General features: G+C 40.0%; 1 protein-coding gene across 2 annotated transcripts in view; it reads right to left on the reverse strand.

Moving 5' to 3' along the window:
• Nucleotides 1-23,434, reverse strand: part of ireb2 (iron-responsive element binding protein 2) — an 85,103-nt gene that overhangs the window by 28,054 nt on the left and 33,615 nt on the right. For both annotated transcript variants that reach the window (XM_042108742.1, XM_042108743.1), the window contains exons 7-16: nt 21,879-22,062; nt 21,623-21,762; nt 18,566-18,737; nt 18,367-18,467; nt 18,162-18,278; nt 10,129-10,288; nt 5,549-5,684; nt 5,377-5,461; nt 5,113-5,269; nt 168-292 (exon numbers count right to left, since the gene is read on the reverse strand). In XM_042108742.1, the coding sequence (XP_041964676.1) occupies nt 168-292; nt 5,113-5,269; nt 5,377-5,461; nt 5,549-5,684; nt 10,129-10,288; nt 18,162-18,278; nt 18,367-18,467; nt 18,566-18,737; nt 21,623-21,762; nt 21,879-22,062 (1,377 nt within the window). The remainder of the gene's footprint in view (nt 1-167; nt 293-5,112; nt 5,270-5,376; nt 5,462-5,548; nt 5,685-10,128; nt 10,289-18,161; nt 18,279-18,366; nt 18,468-18,565; nt 18,738-21,622; nt 21,763-21,878; nt 22,063-23,434) is intronic.

Consider the following 23,434-nt stretch of genomic DNA (forward strand, 5'->3'; position numbering starts at 1 on the left):
TGCATTATACTGACATCACAGGGTGAAAGTGAGAATTCATGAAGTCCATTTTGAGAAAAATTCAAAATATCGACATATATATCGTATATCATGAAATAGACTAAAAATATCGGGATATTATATTTTTTTTGCCATATCGCCCCGCCCTAAATCCACCTGAAACTCACCTCCATTCTAGTCCTGATATCCTTAAACATGCTAGAGATTACGGTTTCCTCTTCAATGTTCTGGACCTCTACCCGTGAAGGCCATACATCAGTCAGAAAGACTTCTTTCCCCTCAGAGTTCACCCCTGTAACGGAAACAAAACATTGACATTCAACAAACATAATTTCAGTTCATGGAACCACTCCAGTGCAATTGGACATGTTGTCTGCAATGCCTACGATAAAAGCCTTTAGCCCATTAACTGCTAGGTAAAACAAGTTCAGAGCAACCTAGTGCAACCTAGGGTCTAAGGACTGCACAAACAGTCCTTCTTATACCCTTTCTGTATACTTACAAAGTTAAAAACACTGTTTGTCTGCAAGGACCTTTCGCATAGTAACACAGAAGTAGAATTATATTTTGAGCTTAGTCAGTGGTTTAAAGTAGCAATATACTTTGACACACTCTCCCAAGGCTTTGCTATATGCTATTTCCTTGCACATTCTGGTCTTACACAAAACTACTCAGGTTAATGCAATTTTGGTACTAGTGCTGGGCGGTATACCGGTTCACACCGTGTACCGGTGTATATTTTCGTTATGATATGAATTTTTAATATACCGCCATACCGGTGTATTTGATTGCACAACGTTTGGAATGCTGCGCCGCGCGACAGTGTTTCAGACGGGGACTTTTTTCACACGCAGGCATGGTGCCACTGCCAGGCATAGTGAGGGTAAACACAAAACACCTTCACAAAACTTCAGTTTTTCCCCTGAAGTATGACCCTTAAGGCTCAATTTCAAAAAACAGAATACCTTAAATTGTTTCTTTAGTTAAGGAAAAACGTTAAGGGATACTGCATTGAAAGGGATTTACCGTCACGAAAATTCTATTGAGATTGTTCAACAGCTGTAACTAGCTGGCTAGTACGTGATGTCGTTAGTTAGCAACCCACTAAACACAGTGAAGTTTAATGATCTAAATCTTATCATTCATCTCACCTTAAGAATATTCGCTGAAATTATCCAGGTAGCAAGTAAAGCATGTTATAGACATGAACTGAGCAATACTAGCTGACTAGTTAGAAATGATCCTGACGGTCATCAGTGCACCAAAACGAACTTTTTTGTTAATGTTTTGCCTAGAGAACCGAACCGAAGCTCATGACAGGCTAACAAGACATCCACATGAAGTTAACGTTAGCCTACCACTAACGTCATGTAAACCACACAATAACAATAAGGCATGTTTCTGATAGGCAGAGTAAGCAAATTAGCAAAGAGGTTTTATTTTAAATTGTATAATTTTCAAAAAAGTATAATTATTGCAAGTTGCAATACTTTTTGTATTGGTTTTATACAAGATGTGAAATTTGCACAGTACAAGTTCTATATTTCGACTGCAATTGTCTTTGCATTCTGATTAGATTCTTCATTAGAATCATGAGTGGCTCTTTGTAAACAACATCATTTTGTGGGGCCATGCAAAACTGCATGTTGGAGTTATTCTACATCATGACAGTAAAATAGAGCATCCTTAGTCAATGTAGCAATTCCTCTCTCAACCTGTAGAAAATGCTGTGAACATCTATTTATGCATGAAAAAAAAACTACCGTCATATACCGTGAAACCGTAAGAATTTTGAAAAATACCGTGATATACATTTTGGGTCATACCGCCCAGCACTATTTGGTACTCAACAAAAGTTTTTACTCATCATCATTCCAAAAGTTGTTCTTAGACAGAACTATTTCTTTAAAACTGTTTGTGGCCAGGTTGTTTGGGGTCAATCATTTTCAGCTCCAAACCTTAAGTGGCAGTTTCTTTTGGAAGTCAGTGACCTATATCAAAGTCTATCCTTAACTTTGTCAGTAAGTATTTATTTCTATAGTGCATTTTTCATGCACAACGCACAACTGAAAGCGTTACACACAGAAATATATGGCTAAGTTTAACCAGGCGACAGTCCATGGACAATGATGGTGACACTCTTGGCGTGAACAACACATCTGGTAGTCTTGCTCTCCATCTGCAGGGCTCTGCACAGATCAGTCTGAAGTCATGACTCTTTGAGCATAGAAGCTGTAAAATTGCACATCAGTAGCTCGGTGGACCTCTCATGGTAATGTTTTACCAGAGTTCCAGTCTCAATCCAGACAGAACTCAGAACCTCGGTGGACTTGTGACTTGTAGCGAATTTCTCGCAGAGTAACATTAAGCTACAGCACTAAGTCCAGACACTGGAGGTGCAGCTAGCGCATCAGTTTATAGAAAGATGGATCTCTCAAAAAGCTATCGGTTCGCTTAGTACTTTAGCCCAATGGAGAAACATGTTACAGACAGGTACCAGCCAACTGATGATTAAAAATGTTAAGACTAAGACAAAAACTAACAAAAATTCTGTCAATACAAGGTGAATGTTTAATTAAATGAGTAAATACAAAAATAGAACAAAACATTACATAAACTTATGAAAATCATAAAACAAAAGCAGCGTGCCCGACAGAGCAGTGGGACTCGCCTGTGTTCCCATATTGTAAAAGAGCCATCATAAATATGGCCCTAATAATAACAATAATAACAATACGTTATACAGCACTTTTCTAAAACCAAGTTACAACATGCTTTACAAATGCAAAATAAAACAAACACAGACATAAAATCATCAGTTTTCAAAAGAAAACCAGCATTAACAATTAGGTCTATAAAAGCAATAGAGTGAAATATACTGGTATCAAAGTAATCAACTATTAAAAACATTCAGATGAGGATAGAAACCAATACTCAGGAAGTAAAGCTTTACTCCTCCTCAGGAAGTAAAGCTGACTGTCCTTTCCAAAAGCATCTATGTTGGCTGACCAGTCTAGTTTACTGTCCATGTATCCCCAGGTACTTATACAGTATGTGCTGACCACCTCCACATTGACCCCTTCAATGGAGACTGGCAGCATTGGAGGCTTAGATCTCTTGAAATCCACCACCATATCCTTGGTCTTTGTTGCGTTCAACTGCAGATGGTTGAGCCTGCACGATTGCACAAAGTCATCCACCAGGTTCATGTATTCGTCTTCCTGTCCATCCCTAATACATCCCACAATTGCAGAGTTGTAGCTAAAGTCAGACGTGTACAGAGTGAACAGGAACAGTGAAAGCACAGTCCCCTGAGGTGTTCCAGTGCTGCTGATCAGTGCACAGTTTCTGAAAGGTAGTCCTTCAGCCAGCAAACTGTGGTCTCTCCGTCACGTAGTCTGTGATCCAGGATACCAGGTGAGCAATGAGCATTAACCCCCATCCGCACAAGTTTGTCTCTCAATCTGACAGGCTGAATGATGTTAAAACCATATCGTCTGTGATGACCCCCTCCCCCACAATCCCCCAACATTCTATTTCATTTTTATAGATCAGATTGTTATGTAACATACTCATTATACATCATTTGAAAGCTTGGACTCTTGGGAATCAACACATGACAATCTTTTTCATGTAAAATATGTGTAGTGTTTTACATTGTCAGATTAATTTAACTATGTCTCAATTAAATGTAATCAAAAATGCCCTCCTCCCCCTCTGGTGCTTCCCTACCTTCTAGCTGCAGTGTACCGTGTAAACTTCAAATAATAGCCCAGGCTTTTATTTTTCCAAATCGCCAAACTGTACTGGCTAGTATTTGAGACAGGTGTCTATATGAGACAGACCTTTAATTCCCCTCACACAAAACCTTTTCTCTGCAAAGATGGAAAATATGATCAAATTCATTATTTCAAACACACTGAATGTCTACCCATATGACTAGGCTATCCGATGATAAGCTTCAATTACGGATCATCATTCATTCAGTGTTGGTGTTGTTCATTGAGTGAGATAAGATCAAAATAGCGGGGATAGCTGGGGCAGATGAAACACGTTTTAATCAAACGTAATTTACAAAGAGATCGTACCACACTGAAAGCTAATATTTTGTCACTAGCAATATGTCCTCTGTCAAAGACACAGGTGCAAGCTGCAGTTGCATTTTCAGCCCTGACCAAGACCGTTCAGGAATTATTAATGCAAAAGTGGGACGTGCATAATGTTTCATTCTCCCTCCTGGTCAGGACGAATGAAAAAGCATGAGAGAATGAAACATATAGTTTCTCCCGTATTTTGCTTGGCAAATTTGACAACAGTCAGCTTACATTCCAAATTATAGCTTACTTCTTTCTCTTTGTCACCATGGTACGCATTTAGAAAAAAGAATAACGTTTGTGAACCCTTTTGTTTTGCTGGTGGTTTAAGGCTTTGGGCTCGGATGATTGGAAAAGCATGCAGTGCATCCATCCAGGAACACATTTCACATTACACATTTCTTACATGTGCACATACATGCATTCATGACGCATTCATATACATATGCACTTAGCACTGATACATAACATTTCAGTAATCACGCATAGATTTGATTTCAGACATTATTGCTTAATTTAACAGCACATAATTGTCAAGTTGAGTGCACGGCACGCAGCTTTTCAATTGTGTTCTGGTACGTTTACGTTTGTTTAAGTTTGTTAACGTTGTTTATTTCATTTACCATGGCAAGATGGAGCAGAACATTCCGGCAGCTTAACAACACTTTGGCTGCGTTCATCTGCGTCTTTGCCACGGGGGATTGGAGGGAATGTTTAGTTTGTTTATTTTGTTTAGAAGTAATTGGTTATATTTTCCAATGTTTTTTATTTTTTGTAAGAGTAAATTGATTTTGATGGGACCCCTTTTAATAGTTATTGGTTTGATCAGTTTGTAAATAAGTTTCTTTTTTTCATTTGGTGGTTCATGTTGGAGGGTGAAATCTTCTGTTAAGTTTTTTGGGCACAGAAACTTTGTTTAAACCTGGAATAAATCCGATATTGTTGAACCCGCAATCCAGAGTCTACGTGTCCACTGTTCGATCCCTCACAATATTTATGTGCAAAAAGTCTTTCTTACCTAGAGGTTCTTTCTCAAAGTCAATACTGATTGTGCCAGCAATTGCATAAGCCACAACCAGAGGAGGTGAGGCGAGGTAGTTGGCTCGCACACAGTCACATAGACGGCCCTCAAAATTCCTGTTTCCTGACAGCACTCCACATGCAACCAAATCACCCTACAAAGAAATGCATGAAATGACTTCAATTCTCAATCATAATATTTAAACCTCAGACACTATAGAAAAGAATATGGTGACAGCAGTCTGAGATGAATGCAATGTACCTTGTTAATGGCATCGACAACAGTGTCTGGTAATGGTGCTGTGTTCCCTACACATGTGGCACATCCATATCCAATCACTTCAAATCTAGGGTAAAAGAGGCAAACGGAAGAGGTTATAATATCTATCAATATAATATCAGCAATTCAATATCACAGAGTGTGTAATCCTCACCCAAGCTGACTAAGGTATGGCAGCACGCCACTGACGTTCAGGTAGTGGGTCACCATACCATTCCCAGGGGCCAGGTTAGTTCTGATATAAGGTTTTACTACAAGACCTGCCTCCACAGCTTTTTTTGCCAATAAACCTGCCAACCAAAGACACCCAAAGACACACACACACACACACACACACACACACACACAGAACATAAGTGACGGTGATATCAACTAGAAAATGTCATTTCGAGGAAATTACCAGTGCATGAAAATGCTAAACATATATTAACATAAAATACAAAACAAACTTTTATTTGGAAACAGTTGTGGGCAGAGGAAACAGTTGGCGGGAGTCATAGTTGATGACAACTGACAGTTGAAATGGCTGAACAGTTAAATAGTTGAGTAGTTTAAATAGTTAATTATTTAATAGTGAATTATTGTAGGACATTTCATTTGAAACAGTTGTGGGCAGAGGATATAGTTGAACAGGATCTGTAGTCTTAAAGGGATATTCCACCATTTGGGGAATTACACTCATTTTTCACCTCCCCTTGAGTTAAACAGGACCATTCGAGAACCAATCAGGTCCGCGTGTTCGTGTTTGGAGGCGGGAGTTATAAAAAAGTCTGACCAAAATGGCGGAGACTACCTTAGCTGTAACACGAAAATTTGTATGTGATTAAAATGTTTCGAACACGAACATTGGTACTTGTATCAACACAAATTGTGGTTTATATGCCATACGAACTTAGTCAGGGCACATACACCGCTAAATAGACCATTTTATATGTTCGTTTAAACACTCAAACTTTTCAGCTAGCCAACAGTCCAACTGCTAGCATGTTCGGACATTGGATTTCAATTTAAGCCTAGCTAGACAGCTAGGCTACATGCTGCAACACAGGTATGAAATATATTATGTCTTATTGACCTTGTTGTTTCTATGAACATGATTTGTTGTTTATAGGCAACATCAACTTAGTCGAGGCATAAAGACCCCTGGATATCTTCATTAAGTAACTTAAACTTTTGAACTAGCTGATTAGCCTAATTAGCCCGCTTGCCACCACTGGCTAGACACTGCAGTCAAAAGGTTAGCTGTTTGGCAAGTCATGCCCCCGAGGCAAAATTTTGCTGGCCGAAATTCGCGAGGTGTTTCGCTGTGTGGAAACACGGTTATACTCGAGAGCGACTTATAGTCATGAACACAAGCTGAAAACCTTGCAGGGGTTGAATACTGACATGTTTCTTGAGTCTAGCTTACTTGCCATGAGCCAACAACACAGAGCAGGCAGGGTCCTGGTGAGCTCTTAGTGTCTAGGCTGTCTTAGGCACGTTTGACGTAGAACTGCAGCAACATACTAGGCAGGTGCTGAAGTGACAATAATGTAATGCCGACAATACAGAGTGGTCAGGGTGAGTTGAGCACACTTGACATTAGAGACTAAGACAAGACATGACACACACATGCTGGGCTCCAGTCACATGTGTGAAGTTGAAAGCACAGATCAGGCTACCAATACAGGCTATAAATGTGGGCAAAGGTATTGCACAAAGCCCAGCTTGCATGCTCTTCCAAGATGCTGCAACACAGCCTATAAGTGATCGGGGCCTGTAGCCTGATGTCTTTTATGCTGAAGCGATAGCCTCTACAAGTCAGTGTACGTTGACAGTGCATGGCCCTCAACTTGACCCTGAAACAGGCAAACAGTTCTCTCCAGGCATAAAGTGTGAGGTCCTGACTCACAACTGGTCCTGACTTTTGGACAGAAGGCAGGCAGCTCAATGACTGCTTCTAAAGTGTGAGGTCAACACTTTAAGTTGGTAGAAAGGATTTGGATACTGGAGCATGAGGGGCATAGAGACTCCTGCTGGCATTCTTTGATGCCGCCATATTCTGCCACTATAAAGTACCTGCTGTAAAACACTGTCTGTTTTGTGCAGGAATTGGGTAGATGGCATGTTTCATTGCGGTGTGTTTCATTATTTCCTGTCTCAGGAGCGCAAGGCACTACTGTGGGTAGAATTATTGTGGAAGGTAGGGGTGAATGAAATCATTTGGAGTACCTATGATTGTGCATGTTTGCCAATTGCTGAGTTAGTAGCAAGGTGTGCAAAGGTGTGTGCTTGCCAGAGCATTATGGACTACAGGCAAAGGCAAGAAATGCATGTGGGGTCAACTGAGGCAAAACTGGGGTAGACAGAGCTACCACACTGGGGGGGACGTCATGAGTAACAGCTGCCATTGCAAAAGTGTTAAAATTGTAAATGGCACGGCCCGCGCCTGAAAACATTAAGCCCTGCATAAGCCTTCTCAGGGAGCAATAGAGGGTCGGTTTCCTGCTGACCCTGTGTGGCTGGCGAGGTAGGCAACAACCACCTCCTCTACAGGCGGAAAACCAAGATTTATTCCTATCTATATTCTGAAGGCTTTTACAGCGAGATTTGTTTATATTATAGCTTGAATAATATAAAATGTTATCTTATGCCTAAATATCGATATTTAAAGACTACTGACAGCATTTTGATTTAATGAATGATGAACAGAGACATCCAAAATTATCCCTGCTTTTGTATATAATGTATAATATGCCCAATATAATATGCCTTGATTATGCACCCTCAAATAGCAATGTGTCGGCAATGCAAATAACTGAATAATAACTGAATATGGTGCGGTGGTAGTATAGTGGCTAAGGGACTGGGCTAGCCAGCAGTAGCCAGAAAAGTTGAGGGTTTAATTCCATATTCAGTATTTTTTCTGCGCATTTTCCGAACAAGATGACCTGACATTTGAATGGATGGCATGATAGTTGTTATGTTGTTAAAGTGACCAAAACTGGAAGCTCTCAGAAGTTCTTGGAATTTATTGTCTCAACTTCCTCTGTGTCCTGCAATGAGTTAAGAGGGAAGCTACATGTATCGAACACCACAACACCACAACAACACTTTTAGAAATTGGGCGGATCAGACCACCTGCTTTTCAGTAACGATGTTTGCTAAACCACTAGTCGCCTTGCTAGCTTGTTAGTTTGCCAGCAATACTGACTTAACCACAGTCAATGGAATTGCATTTGTTTCTGCAACGTGTGTGTTAATACAGGGATATTCAACCAGGGGTCCACGACCCCTAGGAGGTCCGCAGAGGTACTGCAGCGGGTCCCCCAAATTATTTCATCTGAAGCAATTTTCCGATATGTTTATGTAACCTAACATAAAAATATGCTTTCTATAAAATAACACTTAGGCTACCCATGAATCCTCATGCAATCATGTGATCCTTGTGGGAACATGTGCACAATTTAGCTATCCTGGGTTTCTTTTACAGTCTAGGGTCAAAACACGTTACTGCGCTAGAATACACAAGCTCTGTGCCACTGCCACTCACCATGGTCAGGCCTCTCACTAGGTAGCTATGAGATATTTCATTTTCTCTCACTAATTAAAATGTCATGGCTGACTGTAAAGCTGATGATACACAGGGACATTTTGTGGGCGATGATGCCGGCAACGGGCAACCAGGTGAGACAAAGGGCAACTAATGGAAGCAACAGACAACTTGCAACTGGCTTGTAATAACTTTGTTAGCAAATGCTAAATCCCATTCAATCTCAATGGAGCAATGGTAGCTAACAGTTGAAAAAAACAATGGAAAAAACAATGACCTCAGTACATAAAAATAGATGTTAGTTGTTTAACTAAGCATATCATGACGTAAAATGCCCAGTTTGGGTTTCAACATAAACACTCAGCGGAGTAAAAAGAAATAAGAAGCCTCTTTTTCCTCGCGTCACTGTCGTGACTACGCTGCCATCTTTGTTGAAATTTTCAGCTCACAGATAAACATGTCATTTATTGCTAGCACTCCGATTGGATGATCTCAAAACGTTGCCCAAAGTATCCAAATCGTTCAGAAAGAAATTATGTTGCCGAATCTCATGAGTAAAGTATCGTTCAGAAACACTGCCCAAAAAGTTGCCCCGTGTATCATCATCTTAAGGTAGAAAAAATGTCAATAATAAACAGAATAAATTGAAACTAGTTCTATAAAGTACTCCTGTTACAGATAATGTACATGTTAACATGTGTGTGTGTGTGTATGTGTGTGTGTGTGTGTGTATGTGTGTGTGTGTGTGTGAGTGAGACACTTAGTTCTAAATATAAGATACAGCTCTGGAAAAAAACGAAGAGACCACTGCACATCCTACAGTTCTGATGTCATCCTACAGTTGCTGAGTGACAGTCGAATGACTTGACAGTCGTATTCAAAATTAAAGAGACCACTGCCAATTTGAATTAAGCTTTCTAAACTGTCTGTACTTATATTTTATGCACATCTTTTCTCCCGTCATTTGTCCTGTCCTGAGTTCCTCAGTACCTGGTATTTGTTCTGCTCGGTCACGTGAGATAACCCTGTGTTGTCATTTTTTAAAAGGAAGAAAGTAGGCTTGGAATGAATGTCGATGTAGTTAATGTCTTTATAAGAATGCGGCAAAACCGTGGTAAAATTAGATGGCACAGGTGTGAATCGAGATTGTGATTTTATTACGATTAATTGTGCCGCCATATGTTGCGAATGCCTTGCCTTACCTGCAGTCAGCATTACGGAAGGGTTGCAGTTGTTTGTACAGCTGATAACTGCAGCTATGACGACAGATCCATGGGCCAGTTCATACTCTCTGCCAGCATGTAGAAATGGTACCAGTTGCTCCCGTTTCTCTTGTGGTATGTGGAAGCCTTTGAATCCCATCTGAAAGTTCAAACAGTCACAATGACACCACAGTTCAAAGCAACTGAATTTTGCATCATTTTGCAACCTTTTGCATCATTTCCTTGGGTTGAAGTAATACTGGTCAAAGTTCACTATCTATAATCCAAATCAAACTTTCTTGTGTTTTTTTCCCGTTAGAACAAAACTGATTGTGAATTCTTACTAAATATTGATTGTTCTTCATTATTATAGAGTACCGAAGCCATGACGTAGTGTTGCCAAGGCAGCAATTTCACTGCATCTAAACAAACCAATCTAACCATTGAAATCACCATTAGCGGCGGCTTTCTTAATCTATTTCAATAATTTTCCAACGTTTCTAAGATGTTAGTATATTTTTTTTACACTGTAGGAATCACATACTACAACATATATCCATACCAACACGATCAAATTCGTGACTACAGAGTTTTATTTTAGCATGGGTTTCCTCCGTAAAAGAGATCTGCATGTAACTTCCCAGCATGCGGTTAACATCCTTAAATTCACGGAAGTATTTTGACTTTATTTTTCAAGCAAAAAACGTCACTCTTAACAGCCGCCAGTTTTTGAGAAGATGTGAAATATCCACTGGAATTTTGTTTCTTTATATTACACCTGCCAGGGAATCCATGTTATGTGGGTAAGCTGCTGCCTAGCAGGTAAAACACGTTTAAATGGCTATAGCCTATAGCCTACATTTTAACAATTTATTAGCTAGAAATGATGCCACATGTCTACATTCAATGCTATTTAAGCCACTTCGAAAGTCTGTTTAGATCCAGTAATTCTGCCATCATGGAAACGCTACGTCACACTTCGGGACTCTATTACAGTGCATGCAAAGCAATGTTTTACAGTGGGTACTATTAATTTAAATACCTAATGTAAATTCACAACAGTTCATGACATTGGGGGGGGGGGGCAGTGTCACCGGCAGATGGCACTGGGCAGTTTCCAGACAAAATCGGTAATGCTTCATTAAATGTAGATAGAAGTTATTTTTATTGGACATAACAAAAGATCAAGCACAAGTTTATATTGCAACTAATAAGGCATACTCTAAATCACAGCTCAGCATACAGTGGGTCCCCGTTAAGTTTGGACGGGTTCCTTCATGAATCACGCACCCCATTTTCTCAGCAGAAATGGCACAAACTGCAGTTGACACAAACAACCACAAGGTGTCACTTGGGTGCCACTACTATTTTTGATGCGACTGACTTACTGCTTCCATGACGCAGCGGGGGCACGGGAACTTAAATTGATCACGGTAGTTTAAGCTTACACTTGACAAAACATTCTAATATGAAAATGTAGATGCAATTGTTGTAAAATGGTGCAGCTCCTTTAAGAAAGCACCGTGTGCAGGGATGGAGAGAGAGAAAGCGAGAGGGGATAGGCCTATGTGTGTTAGAACTTAGCGTGTGGAAAAAGTAAGTGCTGTTGAGACTGGAGCGAGTCATATTCAAAATAATGCAAAAAAAAGCAATTATCCTCATTCATTGCAACCAAAGCATGCCTGCTTGCCGACGTTCAAACGAAAAATATATCAAAGCACCTTTTGCGTTTGAATGTAGCACGAATTTTTTTTTAAACAGCTGGACAAGTGATTTAGCTAATTGATTATATAACCTGTACACCAGCAATTGTTGAACATTTACCTGTACAAGTACATTGACAGTAGCCCAGCCTAACAGCATGTTGTAGGCCTACTGTAGAAATTTCACTTAAATTGCAACCGCAACATGCCTGCTTGCCAATGTTCAAACGACAACGAAAAAGATAATAAAACAACAAGAGGGTTGAGTCTGAATGACACTGAGTTTTTGTAGTTAAGAAATATTTTCGTATAAAAAAATGGTCATTCTTCAATCTCCTTCACTGACGCCTATAGAAAAGGCTTAACGTCCCAAAAAAACGATCAATGATCGTCAAATTTCTCTCTCACATTGCTCCTCATAACCATCTATAAAAAAGTGTTTTTTCTTTTCTTTTTGAGCACATCCGAATCCCAGGACATAACGCACTGGACCTTATAATAGGCTCGAGATATAATTCCAAAGGGGGCAGATAGGGGCCACTGCACTTAAAACTTAAAAAGATGAAGCTTTCCGAACTTTGAAATTGCGATCAGTGACTGGCATCGGGTGAACGAAGCTTTTCGAAGTTGAACAAGCTATTAAAAACTATTTGCGCACCTCCATGTCACAGGAGAGACTGGGCTCTCCCTTCTATGAAAAAGACGTTAGGCTACCTGCAAACTGGCCTATGATTTCATTGCTGAGTTTGCGGCAAAGCAAGAAAATGTTTTTTTTCCTGAGTCAGGATATGGCGAGTCAGTGTCATTTATTTGTCCAATGTTATAGATACAGACCAGTACATCTTATCAATAGTTTGAATGTCGTGTGTGTTTCTGCTCATTGACAAATACCGTTCAGCACAATGATTCATGCCCAATTAATTCCCCCTGTTAAAGTGTTCGCCTTTGTTACACTATTTGGTTTCGTGATGTAGCCTATGATAAACACCATATGGCCAAATATGTGACTCAGCTAATGTTATAGGCTATACAATTGAATTTCCCCTCTTAAAGGCAAGCTGGTGTAGCTTATTAGACTAGGCTACTATTAAAATACACCGACGGTAGCCTTGTAAAGTAAGCTATCGCTTGATTTCATCCACGTAAGTGAAAAGGGCCTTGCATCTGTCAAGTTCGCACAGGGCCTCGTATCCCCTTGCGACGGCCCTGCAGCTCCTCCTAAGACAGCGAGGAAAAAGTTAAAATACGCGATAAACCCGGGAAAAGTTGACAGGTTTGTTTCGGTCCCGGTGATTATTTGTGAAATTGTGCAAACGACAGCCTTTTCAAGGCATTTCAAGGAAGGAATCGTAGCATGCAAGCTCCCAAATTGACCCAGTAGCCTAAGGCATCAATAAATTGTTGGGACTGGGGAGGGTCATGCGTTTTTTCTCAATCACTTTGGAGGGTCATAGAAAAAATTCTTGCTGGCGAGGGAGGGTCACGTCTTTTTTGACTAACGCTCCCAAAACTCCTCCGGTAGCCCCTTAATTAAATAAATAACGAACAGTCCCTAATAGCCTAGGCCTACACCAGCAATTGTTGAACATTGACCTGTACAGGACATTGACAGTAGCCCAGCCTAACAAGCAAATGTTGCAAAATACATCAAAAGACGCAATTAATCAGAAATAAATACTGTAATCTGCATCGCTTTATTTAACAAACTGCAAGCAACAAGAGCATTGAGTTCGCTGTAAGGCCAAACCCAAGAGCAAAGCCTATCTGTTAAGGCTATATAACGAGCTGTGTGCCTGGAAAGACGATAGAGGACGGCTCTGGTCATCCCATACCCTCCCCCCACTTCCTGTAGCCTACCATTATGAAGGCCTGTAGCCTAAAACGACTCATTGCCGTTTTGTGACATTAAGCTTTTTCACGTTAAGCCCCCCTCCCCCATCCCCTTCTTTCACAAGCAGTGGGGGAGCGCGGGGCACAAAGTAACACTTTTTGGTAGACAAAGGAGGGTTCTCCGCGCTTCTGTCGTTTGGCCACAATCCGTTGCAACCAGGCCAGGACAGATATTTTAGAGAGGAGAGACGCCGGTGCAGCTCAGATGTCTTCTTAATTTTCTTTATTCTTCAGTAAAAGGTGCAAAACATTATTATAACTTTGACTAACATTTCGATGTGTCGATGTTTTTGACTAACGAACATCGAAACGTTTAATAATGTTCTGCACCTTTTACTAAAGAATAAAGAAAATTAAGAAGACATCTGAGCTGCACCGGCGTCTCTCCTTCTCTCTAACACTTTTTGGCTTTGGCTAAATATTTCTAAAATCATTTGAGTTTCACTAGTCACATGTTTTAACAAGCAACACTTGTTATTGAACTAATAACAGACGTGTGTCGAAAATTGACTTTATTTTCCATACGGAGAAATAACATATGCAGAGTCTAACCAAGGTCAATCTTGCCAAAAAAGCCCTCAAACCTGAAAACACACGAGGCAAAAGTGCAAAACATCACAAAACTAACTAAACTAACACGCGCATATTTTTGTATTGCAATCATTGTAGCCTACAGTTGTAACAGCGCATAACAGTCGTTTTACTCCCCGGATGCGCTCATTATAAAGAACGTTTAACGTGTCCCAAAAACAGCTATCAATTAATCACCAAACGTCTTATAAACAAGTATTGCCAGGAGCAACACCTTGCAAAAAATGATAACAATAGGCCTTTATATGGCTCTGCTCTTGCCTAGATTCGAACTCAGAACTACCTGAAAGTTGCAGACCTGTTCTGGAAATACGTGCATTAACCCACTCGACCGTCAGACAACGCTATCTGCTTCGAGTAGGCCTATTGGGTAGGACTGTAGCCTACACTGGTTGCTGTGTCACAGTCTTGAGTGACCGAATTCGTTTTTCTTTGTCATATGAATGCTGTCATTTTGTTAACATTACTGTTAAGGAGATGCTGTAGGCAAAGTCTATATTTCAACCTCGTTAGTGTAGTAAAAAAAATCAGAACTATTCACAAGGTTTCTGGGCAGCATATTTATGTTCTGTTAGCAAACGAACTTCTCATGACTACCGACAAAGTAGCCTACTGCCAGCTGACGAAGCTCTCATTTTAAAACATTACTGAGAGACAGACACTGTACAATCAAGAAATCTTGCCACTGAATCCAAAACTATGTTTAACATTATGTACAAGGCTTAGGCTACAGTGGACTAGCATGTTGCAGGGGCTGCTAAAAACACAGAGAAACGCACTGAAAACTCGGCCAATCACAGCCCTTGCTGTCGAATGCGCCGTCTGGTTCGACCGTGGAACTCCACAGTGGACTATGCTGCCCCCAAGCGGCTGCAGTTGTACTTACATTTCACCATTCACCATGATCGTGAATGAAGTGTCAATTTTTAACTGGGACCCACTGTAGCAGAAGTATTTTTTTTTTGGTATAGCACAGCATCTCTGCCACCTCTTCAAAAGTATTAGTTATATTACATGTCTAGATAACAATTCTAACAGGTCTATGCATATGAAACTTACATAATCTGATGTAAGAAAGAACAATTTCCACATGAATAGCCATTTCACATTCCAGACAGTATGTCATATATACTGCTATGTTAACCACAACCACTCATTATAGTATTGCCATTATTAATAGTCTCTCCTCATGTTAATGGTCCAGGTCCATTTGTAGTTGTATTAATAGCTTATGTGGACCAAAATATATGAATTTGATGGCAGCAACTTATTTTAAAAAAGAGAAGAGGCAACAAAAGGCTGGAACTGTTGTTATGCAAAGTACACCGAATAATAGGGCTGCACGATTTGGGAAAAAATATTCCTGACAGATATTGTGATAAAGCTTTGACTTGCAATATAATTTTAAAAATCAAAGTTGGGGCACTTCTGATTGATGAGCATGCCTAGTGCTCTCTCTGCTAAACTCTCTCTGCTAAACACTAAGGATGTAAAAAGATTAATATAAAAAGCATAGATGTGACAAGATTAACCATTTGGGCAGAGTTGCAAGCCTCATTAATTGCAACCTTTACGATTAACTAATTGCATTAGTTCAAATATTGATTTTGATTAAAGATCAATTAATTGTGCAGCCCTATGGAGTTACATCTAATTAGGTTCACTGACACCATGAGTCTCTCAGAACTAAAGATGCCAAGGTATTAATCATCATTTCTTGAGAAGTTGTGTCGTTTCAACTGACTGAAGAATTTGGTATGATTGAAGGGCAAAGGTGATGTTCTGAATATACATTTTATAATATGAACAAGGGACCCTAGTTTAAGAGTATTCCTTAAGGCTGATTTGTGCTTCTTTGTCGACTTCATGCAGATTTTGTAAAAGTTATCAAGAAATAGACACTTTATATTCCAATAAACCAGTTATTGTAAGCAGAAAAGTTTGCTTGCTAATCGACGCAAATGACCTCAAATTGACAATGACAATAGACATTTTACAATTGGATAACCACATCATTGTAACCAACATATGTTTGAGTTAATCCTCAAAGCTTATGTTAGCGAACTAACATGTTGCTACTACCCACAGTAGGTTCCTTGAAGCCTCTGACTATCAACACACAGGGCGAGTTGACCAATCACAGTCCTTATGGTCTGCGTTGCGTTAACGCAAAGGTACAGTTATATGGAGGCGCACATCAGGCGATGACATAGGGCTTGGACCCCTCGCGCCAACACAAAGGGTTCTGCCAAAGCTATGCTAAAGCACAAATCAGCCTTAAGCAGGGCTTTGAACCGGTTCAAGGAACGAAAACGAAAACCGGGAACTTTTTGTATTTTACAGGGAACAGAAACGAAACCGGAAACGTTATTATTTTTTATGTTCTGGAACAGGAACACTTATTTAAAAATAATGGTAACCGGTTAATACCGGTTTTATTTCGTTCCTCAAAGTTTTCCTTGCCTAATTAACTAAAAAAAAAAAAAAAAAGTAATTATTTTCCTGCGCACGTTACCATGACGGCTGAGGTTCACTTCCTGTGTGACATCACATCAGACATTCGCTGACTGAATGGAGAGAGAGCGGTGGATTACAAAGTCTCCACTCCACATCTTAAATAAGAGGTAAATTACGATCCATCGTTAATTAAAACGCTCATTCCAAACACAATATCAATAGCTATATTTGTCGACTCCACGTTAATGATGGACTAGCGAACCTCAGGCCTACTGGATGGCCTTTCCACCCGACAGTTGCAATTTGTTGTTGCCCAAGTGGCATAACCACGTGTCTTAATAATGTCGTTACGTTTGTGTGAAAATTTTCTCTTTTAACAATAAACTACACATTTGAAATAATTGTAGGCCTATTTAATTATTATTATTATTAATAATATAATTATTATTATGTAATAATGGTTGTAATATTATTACATTTGGTTTAAGCTGAATGAGAAAGATGTGACATAATCCTATAGCATTAAACAGCTGACAGGAACGAAATTAACCGTTCCGGGAAACAGTATTTTTTTTGTTCTAACCGGTTCGGGAACGTCAATTTATTGGTGGAACTCATAACCGGAAACGTTATAATTCCGTTTCTGTTCGGAACGAACCGATTGAAAAAAAAAATCGGTTCAAAGCCCTGGCCTTAAGACACACTAAACGTTTCTAACATCCAAACATCTACAACATAACTTTCAAATTCATGAATACAATTAATGTAATACAAATGTTGATATTTACTAGCATTGATGTTGTGGATGGCTACTTCCTCTACTTCTTGATGGAAGGCACACATCACCCTGTCATCACTAGAAAATTATGGGCTTATGCATTAAGCGTTTTTGGAAAAGAGCTCTTCCCCACGACAACTTCAATATAAACTTAACCTGTGAAAAGTTTGATCTCAACTTTGCAAGCAGTGGAGTAGGCCACTTCATTCTATGAAGTTGTGCAGCGTGAATTCTTGGTGTTTGCGTTGCAGCTACTCCTATTTTACATACAGGGAAATCCAGGGCAACTAAAAACATATCACGACTGCCCATCTAAAATGTTCATGAAGGGTCTGTGCTGTGCCCAGTCTTATGCGAACCTGCTGCATGACAGTTCATCAGCTGTTACTAGAACTGTGGGGAAGGGCTCCTGGGAGGGGCTGTGATCTCAATAAATTTTGTGGATCAGTTAAACTTTCTTTCAACAAGGGAGTCTTTTATTGCCTCCATTGACTGCGCTTGCTCTTGAGGTATGAAATTCTTGCTCTGTAAACAACAGATCCTAATTGTTTTTTCCAGTGTTAATGCTGTAAACAGCCAGATCAAATGTATTTGTTAGGGATTCCCATCCTCACCTTTTCTTTAAGACAGGTAAGGAAATCCTCCTTCATGCAGCTGACTGCAACTCTATCTTGTGGCCGTTTAGGCCCACTCACATGAGGAACAATTGAGCCGAGGTTGATTTCAATAACCTTACAGCAAACAGGAAAAAACATCTGTTAACATTAGTCACATTGTAACTGAATCTGAAAAAGACTCTTCAGTGAGACACCTCTTCACCTCCGAATACTGTGGGTCTTCAGACTGGTCTTGATTACTTTTGAATAACTTCAATGCTTTAAGATATGCTTTCATTACTCTGATTTTTTCTTCAGAAAAGTCTGAGAAAATAAAGAAAACATCATCTTAGTAATACAAAACTCAACACACACAGTTTTAGATTTAATTAAAATGACCACGTGGTCAAAATATTACTTACTTGTATGTTTAAAGTGCTTCAGTGTGACTTCATCAACAGGGAAAAAACTAATGGTGGCATTGTATTCAGGGCACATGTTGGCAATAGTCGTCCTGTCAGAGGCAGAGAGCTGAGAGACCCCAGGACCAAAGAACTCCACAAATTTTCCAGAGATGCCTGCCTGGCGAAGGTGCTGAAAAGGTATATACACTTACTGTAAGTATAATTACACTGATAACCTGCCTTAAGATCAAACTAAAGGGCATACAGTTCAAGGGAATTAACATGGAGATAGCAGTTCATCAATGTTCACTTTAAATGTAAATCTTTTTACACCATTTTCTTGGATGAGATCATTCAACCGGATACTCCGCAATCTCCTCTAACCTCGTCTTTGTTGCCTTCATGATTTTGTTTATACGTTTCTTATACTAAAAAGGAGCAGTGTTTCCCATACATTGACTTATTTGTGGCGGCCCACCACAATATCAGCATTGACCACCACACAATGATTTTCCAGGTTGTACTAAATTGTGCTTAAATCTGGTTAGCATCATAACCACGCTGTGCTAATTTGTTAAAAACGGTTGCATTCAAGTTAATTCTGCAAACCAACCACCACAAATGGAATTCGATTCTCTGGGAAACACTGAGGAGATATCAATTATCAACAATGACAAGCCAGCTGGAACCTGCCACTCTCTCTCTCCCTCTCGTGCACGCTCAGACGCGTTCTCAATTAAATGGAGTAGCATAATAACATTCAAGTTGGATCTTAATGGAGAGGACCTGAAAAGTATCATCTTTATGTAACATCCTGTTGGTGCATTTTGACATTGTAAACATTCTCTAACAAAAACACTGATCACTGCATTTAAACTGAAACTTTTCGCCTACAAGCTCCTCACGCTCATAGGAAGCTTTATAGCCTTGTAAGATATATATGTAAGATATTCAGACAGTGTATTAGGAGTCTATAAACTCACTATTTTGACCCATACTATATGCCATTAACCTTACATCAAGACTATAAGTCACTCCGGAGTATAAGTTGCATTAGTCAAAAAATGCATCTTGAAGAGGAAAAAAACATATATAAATTGCCCCGGACTATAAATAGCATTTATTTACAAATTTATTTCACAAAATCACCAAGCACAGACAGACTATTTAACTGGACACATAGAGGCCAAATATATTGAGAATTCTACCAGGAATGTTAATGAAGATGGAGTGAATGGTGGCAAGCGGAGGCAAGCCAGGCGATAACGAAGGCTGCCAATGAGGGCCCGACGGTAATTGTAAAGCAATTTACAAAAGATTCACTGAACAAAAATGCTGATGTGGTACATGAAAATTTAGCTAAAATGTGGAGAAAGCAATGCAATCAAGCATTTTGGGCGATATATAGTTGGCAGCAGAGCAAATGCTCGGCAGACTACCTCAGAGAGAACGAGAGTGTAAAAAAGATACTTTACTAAGGAAGCTACCCTTATTTTAGAGACTGTTCACATGCCTTTCTTAGCCAGTATGGACATTTAATATGGAAAGGCAGGTTATTCAACTACCACACAGAATAGAGTGACCAGAGGTCCCGGTTTTGAGTTGCGTGTCCCTAATTACATCATTCACAAACTTTTGCGATTGAGAGTTTGCGATTGCAGTACAGTCAATTTATAACCATGGAGGAGAGTTTTCATTTTTACTGGGAGTGTGAGAGCAATGAGGAGTTCTTCGGATTTGGAGAGGAGGAGTTGGAGGGGGTCGTGTGTGGGCCAGGGGAGGACGAGGAGGGAGATGAAGGAGGAGCGGCCGGCGACTTCACTGGCTGTGGTGAGGGAGACACTTTGCGGGAGTGGCTAGATGTGACAGGCAAGACGGTGGCCACTGAGGGGGAGAGGAAGCGATCTGATGGGAGGATCCCTTTTGTACAGACCAACCCATGACCTGGTCCGCAGAGAGTGTGGGATTGTAGTGATCCATACTTTTTGTTTTAAAGCCTTTTTTAGCAATTGTGTAATTGGTCTCATAGTGGCCGAGACAAACTAGCTATGTTAAGGTGTTAGCTTCCACCGAGCTAGCAAGTCACTTTCGTTTGCGGGACTACAAACACACTGATCGGTCTGAGATTGAGGCGTTTTTAGCCATACAGACTAGCATGGGTCTGACTAGAAAGCCTCAAACTTCTGATTATGTCAGAGTTCATTGGGTTTGACACCAAATTTCGCCTGTGTAAAAGACATTGTTTTGGTCTGAAGAATGTTGTCCTGTCAGATGCGGCCAGTAATTATACGCCAAGCTTTTGGGGAAGGGACACACACTCTTCACTGACACCTACTACAACTCGCCCGTTTTCCAAGAGCTCCACCAGTAAACACTGGCGTGTGTGGAACTGTTCGTGTGAACAGGAAAGGTATGCCCCGTTTTTTGAAAAACGTCCTCTTTTAACTACGTCTTTTCAAGATGCTGGCACAGTCACCGTCCTCTCCACAGTGCACGATAATCTCATTATCACTAAATGAGTGTGAAGCAAAGGCCCTGATGGCTACAGAACTTTGCACAAGCCAAAGAGTGTGGAGGACTACACTATGGTTCCGCTTCATGGGAGGGGTAGATAGCGGAGACCAGCTATGCTCCCATTACAGCTACCAACACCGTTCAATGAAGTGGTACCATCGGTTGTTCCATCACATCATGAGAGGTCGCACTTGTGAACACCTACATTTTGCACAAAGATATAATGCCCTCAGCTGGTTTCCGCGAGCTTGTGGTGGGGCTACAGTCCCCGTGCGTCTCACTGGACGACACTTTCTCGGGCAACACGAGAAATCGCGTCCGGACTGCAAAGTCTGTTCCATGCGGAAGCACAGTCCAGATGACGCACTGAGAGAAAGACAATACCCCTTATATAACGTTAGTTATGTATTAATGGTTAACAAGTGTTCTCTAAATTAAAGTGTTACCCATATTTACAATTCTTTCACTTCTAACTTGTAAGTAGTGTTCCACATACACTCATTTAAAGCAGTTCTGTGTCCCAAGCAGCTAACTATAGCCACTTAACTCAAAAGTAAATACCTTTGTAATCGCCAAGACGATGTCAATTGATGTTGCCAGTGTGTTGATGGTTCCAGTCAGCTTACATCCCACTACCTTTGGAAGAGTCAACGTGACAGGCTGGCCAAGCATTACTGCTTCTGACTCGATACCACCAACTCCTAAGAGGAATAAACATGTCCAATAAATATGCTTAATAACTTAGCTCAATACCACAAACTCCCAGGGGAAATACACAGATCCAATAAATAGGTTTAATAACTCAAATGTTTCTCACCCCAGCCCAGAATGCCAAGGCCATTTATCATGGTAGTGTGAGAGTCAGTCCCAACAACACTGTCAGGAAAAATGAGTCCATCTCTCTCTTGAATCACCTGGGATGTATACTCCAATTTCACCTGGTGAGCTGTACCAACATCAGGAGGGATGACATGCACATTTCTGAAAGCTTGGGAGCACCACTAGAGAAGAAAAGTCATACAGAATGGAGAGAGGAGATAACCAGTGTGAACGCAGAAATATCTGTTTAAAGCAGCACTAAAGAAGATTTGCCCTCATGGTCTCCCTACAGTTGAGAACTTGTTAATAAAATCTTTGTTACTAATCTTTGTTAATAATCTTTGTTACAAACTATTTAACATAACTCGGATACGATATATACTGTATGGACTGCATGAAAAGCAAAGAGAGCTCAGAATTCCTATAAATAACCTATATATTTGTACTCTACAGTCTATAGCATAACAGCTCTATCATTTCGAATTTTGCTGGAGATTCAAATGGAAAGCGGTCACTCAATTTGTCGTTTTGCCACTCAGTGATAGTACCCAAAACGACTTATGCTGTGACATGTGTGCATACTAGTGAACATTATATCTTCAGAACTTGTTGCCATAGAAGTTACACATTCACAATCAGACATTTGCTGTGGTTTGGCAGTCATCCTTTTTGAAAGCACTTGAATCAAAATAAGGCTAATTAGCATGCTAGCTGTCCAAGCCAGTAGGCATAACATTAGCTAACCCACCGGCTAGACTGCTGATTACGGACCCGGCACAGCGACTTGCTTAGTCTATATTAGAAGCGACGCGACCCGCTCAGAGTGCGGCAGAGGAGCAGTTCGCCCTATTCAGAATTTATGTGCCATGAAAATTATTTTGGGAAAAAAATTATTTAGGGGGCCTTTAATATCAAATGCAAATAATTGAGTTTTATTTTAGTTTGCCCAATAGCTGGTTTGTTTTACATTGAGAGATGATGTTATGGTGAAGGGTATGTGATGATGTGGGGCTATTTTAATTCCAAAGGCCAAGGGAACTTTATCAGGATGCATATTATCCTGGATCCATGAAATAACTGGCCTTTAAAAATAAAAATATGCCTGCCTCTATGGGAATTTAACATAGGGGTATGTATACTTATTTATTTAGGATACATTATTCAATCACAAAGAAAACTGGTGCAGGGCTCTACACTAACATTTTTTTTCAGGAGCACTTGTGCGCCCAAATTAAAAAATTTAGGAGCACAGACAAAAATTTGGGCGCACAGTGAGTTCTGTACTTAACTTACACATAATCTAACATTATACTGCAGCTAACAGTTAAACATGCCAGTGCACCAATTGCGAATATTAAGAATGACTGACAACATTTAGGCTACAGGAAACAGGATTTTAAAGATCAATGCCTACTTTATTTTCAGTCTGTTCTATTTTCCTACATTTTGTTAATGTAAAATAATATAATACATTGCCATATTTGCATTTAGCCTGTTTATTAAGTATCCTGCCAAATGTAGGCTAATTTATTTATTTGTGAATCCATCTATAGC

This window comes from Alosa sapidissima, chromosome 11 (genome assembly GCF_018492685.1).
Source record: "Alosa sapidissima isolate fAloSap1 chromosome 11, fAloSap1.pri, whole genome shotgun sequence".
Classification (NCBI taxonomy): domain Eukaryota; kingdom Metazoa; phylum Chordata; class Actinopteri; order Clupeiformes; family Clupeidae; genus Alosa; species Alosa sapidissima.